The sequence below is a fragment of the Hippoglossus hippoglossus genome, chromosome 16, assembly GCF_009819705.1.
Source record: "Hippoglossus hippoglossus isolate fHipHip1 chromosome 16, fHipHip1.pri, whole genome shotgun sequence".
Lineage (NCBI taxonomy): Eukaryota > Metazoa > Chordata > Actinopteri > Pleuronectiformes > Pleuronectidae > Hippoglossus > Hippoglossus hippoglossus.
In genome coordinates, this window is record NC_047166.1 from 1,536,436 (window position 1) to 1,545,524 (window position 9,089).

Genomic DNA, 9,089 nt, shown 5'->3' on the forward strand with positions numbered 1-9,089 from the left:
TGGCCAGGTCCACACACACACACACACACACACACACACACACACACACACACACACACACACACACACACACACACACACACACACACACACACACACACACAGCTCCAGAGCCGTGGTCAGTGTGAACCCAGAGGAAACAGGGATGGAAGTTGCTGGAAGGCCGTGAGCAGCCGTGTTTCTCCACCTTTGTCTTCAGGATGTATTTGTGCTCCAGGTTTTTCGAGGCCTCTCATCGATCTTCGCTCCGTCACCTGTTTCCTGTTTGAAACAACAACAGCTCATCTGCTTCGTGGTCACTGGTAATTACCTCCTCCAGGTATTTGTTAGATTGATTCAGTTATTTGACCTATAAGATTAAAGATTCTGAATTCATCATCTGAGGAAATGATTAATAGAGAAATCAAGCAAAGACACTTTGGTGTGTTTCTCATAATCTAGAGTTTATTTTGGATTTTCAATGTACCGCAGCAGAAAGAAACGACTTTATGGGTGGAAATAAAAAGTTAAACAGATTTTCTTCTTCTTCTTCAAACAATCATCTTGAATAACAAACCTTATACAACCAACCATTGTCTCTGTCACATCATGCAAAGGTGATCAATGGACCAATGAGCAGGAGACACTGGTTGTTTGATTCACTGTGAACAGAATCCATCTCTCCTGGTCTCACTGATCACAGCGATCAATAAACACTTTGACTTTCAAACGACCTTCTTCGTCCTCATGCCGTCCCCTCATGCAGAAACTCCCCACCTCCCTCCACAACATGCGCTTTGAACAATCAGCAAGAAACAAGTTTAGAGTTTAGGGAAACAGGACAGGAGCTCGGTCAGTTGGCACATCGGTGGTTAGCGTCGCTGAGGTTCGCACCAAGGCACGACTTTGGTTTTTGTAGTAAACGAATCAAACAGAAAACATAATTCAACTTAAGCTGCGTTCAGCTATTCTCCTGACATTCTCCTGAGGGGCTGCATGTGAGAACGTAAATGTCCCGGTCAGTGGCTGAAGACATTATCCGGAGTTTCTCCTGCCAGCCCCCTGGTGGAATGTCTGGAAAATGTCCGAGGGCTCATGTGAGAAAACAGCAGGAGATTATCTGGACGATTCACCGGGAGTGAGTCGGTGCGTTGATGACGTTTCTGACACGTGTCGGACTCAAGAAGGATGAGAAAGAGGAGCCGTACACAGAAATGTAGATTTCACCTCGGAAAGACGATGGGATTGGAGAAGCGACGTGATTCTGTAACGTGAACGCGACTGACCAGAGAATCTCCTGCAGAAAGCTCGGACTCCATTGTGTCTGAAAACAGCTTCAACCTGGTTTAAATCGATCGTCTCACTACTTTCTTATTCCTGCTCCTCCCCAGAAGACCAGGATTCGCCCTCAACCTCCGACTCCTCAGAATGAACAAACTCCACTTCGACTTTTCTACTCAACACCTGCTTCACCTCAGACTTCTGTTCCTGCCCTTTCTCGGCTGCCAGCGAGTTCCCGTTTATCACGTTCCTGTTGTCCGACATCCCCCAAACTGGGTTCTCGCCGAACCCTAGATTCTGATTGGTTTGTTCAATACAGGCGTCATCTGGTTGATAGGTGGCGCCAACCTCCGAGGAGGACGCCCAGAAGTCCGTCTTCACACTGGAGGTGAAAACACCAGGGAGGTTGTTGTCTTTTCTGTTTGTCTTCAATAGTTCGGTCGAGTCCTTCGCCTCAAAGATATCACTCTCGTCAGGGACGCTGTCGGGGGGGATCTCCAGGTGCTCCTCTTCATGGGTCTCAGCCCCTTCGCCAGCGCCTCCGTCATCATGGAGGCGACGTTCAGCTGAGTCAGGCACATTATCACGTTTTCTATCAGCGTGGTCTCTGATGTCAGGGTCCTCGCTCGGGTTTTCCAGGACTTCCCATTCGCCAGTTTCTGGAACATCAGGACAGTCGACAACATCCTCAACCAGATGTTCCTGAGGATCTGCAGGTTTCACATCAGTGGTCACGTGCTGCGTGTCGGAGTTGCTGATTTGTTCCACATCCGGCCCGTTGATGAAGTCACTGAAGCTCATGAAATGCTCAGATACATCGGGATGTGTCACCATGGAGACGTTGTGTTCTTCCTCCTCCTCTCTTCTCTCTGGAACAGTTGTACCCTCTTCATCTTTGCGTTGGCCATACGGCTTCTCATCCGGGTAATCTAGAAAAGTGTTTGGAAATGCAAGTTGGCCGCTTGTCGTCGCTCCAGATTCCGCACAGAAAGACTCGCTGTCTGTTTTAGTGTTTCCAGCCTCTGTAGGAAGCTTCTCGTCGCTGTCACCGACCTGCTGCTGTGCGAAGTGAGAACTGAAGCTGTCCGTCGACAGGCTCTCTAATTCCTGCTCCACAAGTCTGTCGGTCTCTAGCTCCTCATCGTACTCGACACTCACGGGTGCCGCGGGTTTCGGAAATTCTTCACTCTCTTCATCTGAATATTCCTCGTTCACGTCCTTGTTCATTTCTTCCACACGTTCTGTATCTTTCACCGATGTCTGATGCTCGATATGAGAGTATCCCAGGTCATATTCCTCGTCCAATACTTCCCCTTCCACTTCCTCGCACAGATCCTCCATCGTTCCGTATCTCTTCGACTTGCCTTCGCTCCACGTTCCACTTCCTGTCTCCCCGAGCCTCTTCTCCTGGTCACCTTCACTGGACTCGCTCTCGTCCATGTGTGATGCCTGAGTGTTGGCGTCGGTCTCGTCGCTTTTGTATCGAATCAGAGGTCGAGTGTCAGCGAGGGTGTTGTCCTGAGCGTAGCTGTCGCTCTCTTGCTCGGTCCTCCATGACACCGAGACATTTTGAGAGTCTTCCTCTTCATCATCTTCTTCATTGTCAGGGTCTGGTCCGTGTTCATCATCTACTTGTGTGTCTGTCACTGGAGCAGCCACGTTGTCGTCTTTTTGTGCGTCTGTGGTGACTCCCTGGATAATTCCTCTCTTGTCATGCTTTGGATCTCCAGCAGATATGTCCTCTGGTTCAGCATGTTGTCTTTTTGCTTCGTCCTGTTTTATGCCGTCGTCTGTCTTCATATCAATCTTCCTCTCGATCACACTGTCCCACGTATCCATCTCTTCTCCGTCAGGGTACAACAACTTATCCTCAACATCCGTCTCCTTCGCTCCCACCACAGAACGGCTGATTTCTTCTGTTATCTCAGCAGCTTCGTCATCTGAGCTGTTCTCATGTCGGCTGAAGTCTGTTAACTGGTTAAAGACACTTTCTGCAGCCTCACATTCAGACGCTGGACTTCTCGTCCTGGATTCAAAGGTTGGTTCAACCACTTCTTCCGTTTCTGAATCCGAGGTCACCTCTGGCACATCCTCCACTTCTTCACTGATACACTCTTTCCTTCCCAGTGCATCAGCTGGAGCATCTTCTTCTTCTGCAGGACCTTCCTCAGATTCAGCTGAGACGTCGCTGGGCTTCTCTGTCACTCTGACACCATGTGGTGTAAAGTCGGGAGCTGTAAACTGATGGAGACTAACTTCATCACTGAAGGCCGGCTCGCTGTGGAGGCTCGACTCAACCTGACGACTGACAGTTGACTCCACCAGTTCAACATCCTCTCCACCTTCTCCTCCTTCTTCTCTCAGTGGAACACAAGCCTCCTGCTCATTAGGAGGTGACAGCGGCTCAGCGTAAGTGACTTTCTCCTGAACCTCCTGTGGACGGAAATTTTCAACAGCCCCGTCCTGCAGTATCTTGGGATAAGGGGTTTCCCACGTTTCTGACTTTGCTGCATCTACATCTGCGGGTTTCCTTGGAATCGTTTGGGTTCCATTGAAGGTCGTGGGTTTCCTGCTGCACAGTGGAGTTGCAGTTGGAGCTGTTCGAACATAGAGAGATGAGAAGGAAGCAGGCTGCTGGGTTCGGTAAATCTTTTTCACCCCTCGAGGACGGAACGCTGCATCTGCAGAGGACAAGAGCAAGAATCAAGATTACACAATAGAGTTTATCTCTGCAACCACAGGGTCCATATGAAGAAGCTTGGTATCTATATACAGGTAACACTTGTGATATCTCAGCAGGGGTGTAAGCATCAGTCTAGATGTTACTGGGTCAGAGTAAATAAAGATAGAACACAACATAAATTAAGATTAAAAGAAATGCATGTCAGAGTGAATATCCCCATGAAATGATGCAATTATTGTCCAAAACCTCGAGTAACCCAACACACATCATCTGAACATGAGCTGTGAAGTGAAGCAGAGCAAAGTCAGAGAGGTTTCGGTACAGATGTGTGCAGCTGTCATCTCCAAATGGACGTCTTGCTGTGACATGTCACTATAAAACTCTCTGAATACGTCTGTGTGTAGAACTTTCTGTAAGATCATTTAAATGTGACCAATGTGTTTATAGCAATTCTGCCACACACATCTTTCCCTAAGACGTTACATCTCCTCACAGAGCGAACTGGTCCGATCCTCCCAGTTGTCTGAGCAGGACGGAGATCCTGTGGAGGAGCTGCCTCCCTGAAGCATTGTTAAAACAGATGTTCTCAAAGGGGTCTGGACACTAATGGGGGGATATTGATTATCTTTTCCTCTCACCACTGTTACCGGAAACTAAAGCCATATGGCTCAATAACCTTTGGTGGCTCGCATTACTGGAGCAAAAGTGCCGAGCTCGTGAGCCCCCCCCCCACCACCGCCACCCAGCACTCTCCACTTAAAATGATGTGATTACACACTCCGAGGGGCTTTTAGTTAGACTCAGTGACATTAAACCGTTACAAAGGCAGAATATTAATGATAACTCATTTCTCTCAGGCTACGTCCACACAACTACGTTTTAGTTTTTAAACTGAAACGATCTCCGTCCACGTGAGCAGAGGCGTATTCTTAGCAGAGCTGATTCATAGCAGAGCTGATTCTTAGCAGAGCTGATTCATAGCAGAGCTGATTCATTCTCAGATGAAACCAAACTGCGTCCTTCCACCAAGTTGTGTGGAAATACGTTCTGCAGTTTTGGGGAACTCTTGCTCACAGACACACGAACAGGAGTAAGAACATATAGGAGAGGATCTATGCAACATAAGGAGACACTGAGCTCGTGCAGCAGTGAACTGACATGGAGCTGATGGACGGATGTTGTGTAATCACCTGTGATGGAAACGTCTCTTGATGGGTTTGACCGACACTTGTCTCCCTTGAGGATTTCACTGTCCAGCAGAGCTCTGCAGAGACATGGAGAGGTTATGTGCACTATGAAGACGCACACACACACACACACACACACACACACACACACACACACACACACACACACACACAGCCCATGCAGCACTAACACCACTGTCATTCACACATGTGGACCACACCAGTCTCATTCCAACACACAATAATCAGCTTTATATAAACTTTAATCTTTAAAAAACACAAGTTAAGAGTATAAACAGTTTCATGTGCAGTGGATGACATTGAAATTTGTCCTCTGGTTGCGTCCCCCCCCCCCCCCCCCCCCCCCGCCCACCACTCCCATTCTCTGCTGTTATTCTAGACTCCCTCTGCTCATTAAGCGTTGGCTCTTCCCTGTAGGGCGAGGGTCAATATTCTGAGGAGGTGGGGGGAGGTGGGGGGAGGAGCGAGGAGACGCCACCATAGAGTGGAGCTCCATAATGGATAAGATTGTCTGTGCAGGACGAGAGAGGCTGCAGCTTCATGAGACGTCCTGCAGACTGCTCTTGTGTTTGTGTTGGTTTCCGAGCAGCAGCCTCAGGTTAATCTAATCATCTGCAGTGAAGCTGACGTACTGAAGTTCAGCTGGACTCATGTGGGGCTTCACTTGGATTCTGTGTGAATACAGATATCTGTGTTGATCCCTGACACATCTGCTGTGGATCAATCTGAAGCTGCTTTCAGACACTTTCATGAAAGTTTCACCGATCTTTCCTCCTGGTAAGATTTCTGGAAAATCCCCAGCGAGCGAGTGGGCGTGTTGACGAAGTTTCTAAAACGATTATAATCTCTCTATGATTTGGCAGATTTCTCTGCTTGTGTTAGTCTTGTCAACGCAGAAATAAACGTTAGGGCTGAGCTTCTTCTCCCTCCATCTTCCATGTGCTGTCAACCAATGTGTCATTTCCTGCCTCCTGCTGCTTTACAGGCATTTTTAACTGCGGTGCTTCAGGAAACTAAATTCCATTAAAGCATCTGAGAGATTAGTGTACCTGTACGTTGACACCTCCAGACCCAGAGACATCTTCATCTGCAGCAGGCCTTGATTCTCCAGGAGGAGACGCTCGATCTGTCGGCCCAGATCCTCCCTCTCAGCCTCCAGGTCCTCCAAGTGCGCCTGCCAAAACAGGAAGTGAGGCAGGAAGAGGAAGCGGTTAAAACAGGCACGAATGTACTCTCAAGTCAAAATAAACACTCTTTGTTAGTCATATTCTGTGGATTGCTCAACTGTCTATTTTAAATCCCTTGTTAAAACATACTTTTATTTACTTTTATTATGAATTTACCTGCATTTTTATTATATTATATATTTTTAATTCCTTTAAATCAATTTTATGTCTTTTAGAGTTTTTTTTAATGAATTTTGTCTTTTATTTTTCTGATTACTTCATTGTTGCTCATGATTTTATGACCTGTAAAACCTTGTAAAGCACTTTGCAACTTAGATTTTGTATAGATACAAAGTGCTCTATAAATAAAGTTATTAAAGAAAGTTATTAGACTAGGGTCATGCTTTATAAGAGGATGTCTACAGGCACAACAAACAGGTTCTGGACTCACCTGCAGCTGCTGGATCTCCTGGTTGTGTTTGTCTCTCTGCTGAGCTGCACTCGTCTCCAGATGCAGCCGGACGTCCTGATGTGAGTCCACCTCCTTCTCCAGGGCTTGGAGCCTCAGTTGGCTCTCGCTCTTCTCCTGGGCCACTCGGGTCAAACGGCCCCTGGCCTGGTTGAGTGACTCCTCCAGCTGAGCCAACTGGCCCTGGTGGATCTCTGCGGCCTCCTGCCAGGCTCTGGTGGCCCTCTGGGAGTACTCCTGCCCCAGCTGGAGGAGGTTGGGTGTCTGGTTGCCCCTCTGAGCCATGGGGGGCCTCGTGGCTCTGGAACGGATCAATGTGGCCTCCATGTGGGCCACATCCTCCTGATGGGTTTGAATGAGGTGACTCATCTCGTGCTCCAGCTGACTGACCTGCTCTCTCAGCCACATCTTCGCCCTCTGCTCCTCGTCCAGCTCCTTCCTGCTTTGCTCCAGCATCGTCTTGGCCTTGATGTGAGCTTGAGCCTCCCTCTGCCTCAGCAGCTCCAGGAACTCAAACTCCTCGGCCAGCCTGCCGACCTCCTTCTCTGTGTGGGCCCTGTCCCTCCAGGCTGCGTCCAGCTCCTGTCTTGCCCGCCGCAGCTCTTCCTCTAAGCCCTTCCTGCGAGTGGAAGCTCCGTGGTTGCTGTGTCTCAGAACTCCGATCTCCTCTGCAAGCATCAGATTTTCCTCCTCCAGGTGTTTGACCCGACTCAGGTAGGTCTCCAGGCGTCCGTTCAGGTTCAGCATCTGGTGCTTCTCATCACCCATCTGGCTGCGGTGAAGGGGTTTTCGTGCAAAGTGCGGCTCCATGTCAGTGTCGGGAACAGAGGCCTCACTCGGAGCAGACAACTGTGACTCCGAGTCCGAGCCTGAGTCAGGATATGTGTGTGTGAGTGAGGCTCCTGTGAGGATCTGGTGGTGTGACTGCAGGCAAGAGGCTTCCCTTTCATAGCAGAATTAATGAAGGGGCTGGGCCCGTGGAGGGGAGGAGGGATGGAGAGGGAGGAGACTGGCGGCTGGAGAGGGAGGAGGGAGGAGAGAGGAGACGAGGCAGGATGAGAGGGAGAGAAGTGAAAGGGCAGACAGAGGGAGTGATGTAATCTCTAAGGTTAACTCTTTCACCGCTGGCACTTCTTTTTACAGATGCAGAAAGAACCTGCACTGGTCCGAAGCTGAAGGATTTTAATGAACAGAAATTCAAACGTTATTAGAGACATCACAACAAGCATGAAGGGTTTAGACTCTGACACAGAGGCAGCAGAGAGAAGGCCACGTTATATAAACCAGTTGCCAAGTAGGTAACAAGGAATAAGCTGTGATATGTTTGTGCAAGAATAAATATAAAAATATAAATTAACAGTTTAGAAATATTATGAACACTAGAAACTAGAAAACAACATCTGCAATTTAAATGCTATATATTTACTATTTGATGTATCTGCAGTAAGATCGTTACTGGAAAGGGAAAGTTCATGTGTTATCTTGTCCTCAGAGTCCTGCAGACGTCCAGGTCCTGAAGAGGAGGCAGGCTGCTGCCGAGCACCTTCTCAGCAGAGGGAATGATGCTCTGCAGTCTGGCCTTGTTCATCAGGAGCATCATCCTGTGATGGAGGAGGAGAGGATGGACTCCAGGATCGATGTGTAGAGCTCGATCTTCTTCACACAGGAAGTGCCTCCTCTGCTGGGCTGTTTTGGTGAGGGAGCTGATGTTCAGCTGTTTTGTTATAAAACATTAAAATGTAAATCAACCATCTGAATAAAGGAAAACAGGGAAACCCGGTGACCTCACTGACCTCTCACCTTTGTCCTCTTTACTGTCACAGTTGCATTGAATCTTTTTTACTTGATTCCAAGTGTTCCTCCATTACAACAAGCCCTCATGTTTGGTTTGATCAGAGATAAAAAGGAAACAGATTCCCACTCATTGCTTTCAAAATGTTTCTTACAAGTTAAACATGTTTGGTTTTGTTGGTTGGAGAATGGTGGAGCTGCGTGGAGGTTGTGGAGCTCATGGTCGTGAAGGTCATGAGCCGAATGAGGAGTCACACATTCTGCAGCACGTTCGGAATCTGCATCAGAGAAGTTAGGTGATGATTAGAAGTAATAAATTCAAAGTGTTTTATAGGCTCTGTAAGTTTGCCCAGTGATGCCAGGGAACGCTCCAGTCGGACTTCCACATCGCCATCTAGTGGATATCTCACAATACTGCAACAGTGCCCTGCAGAATCAGAATCAGATTTATTTATTATGTGCACACAGTCAAGGAGTTTGACTCCGGTGGCATTGTGCTCAGTGTACTTACA

At 48.1% G+C, this 9,089-nt stretch overlaps 1 protein-coding gene across 1 annotated transcript; it reads right to left on the reverse strand.

Annotated features, from left to right (window-relative positions):
• Positions 1 to 423: 423 nt before the first annotated feature.
• nes (nestin) lies at positions 424 to 7,730 on the reverse strand. The gene is made up of 5 exons (XM_034611549.1): positions 6,769 to 7,730; positions 6,201 to 6,325; positions 5,134 to 5,207; positions 1,866 to 3,941; positions 424 to 1,826 (listed from the first exon to the last, which is right to left on the reverse strand). The coding sequence occupies exons 1-5, from the start codon at positions 7,594 to 7,596 to the stop codon at positions 1,351 to 1,353; spliced, it is 3,579 nt and encodes a 1,192-aa protein (XP_034467440.1). The 5' UTR covers positions 7,597 to 7,730; the 3' UTR covers positions 424 to 1,350.
• Positions 7,731 to 9,089: the final 1,359 nt, after the last annotated feature.

Coding starts and splice junctions, on each gene's coding strand:
- nes (XM_034611549.1), bottom strand. CDS start 7,596: ATGGAGCCGCACTTTGCACGAAAACCCCTTCACCGCAGCCAGATGGGT. Junction 6,326..6,768: donor AGGAGATCCAGCAGCTGCAG/GTGAGTCCAGAA, acceptor CTGTTTTGGCAG/GCGCACTTGGAGGACCTGGA. Junction 5,208..6,200: donor CTGGAGGTGTCAACGTACAG/GTACACTAATCT, acceptor ATGTCTCTGCAG/AGCTCTGCTGGACAGTGAAA.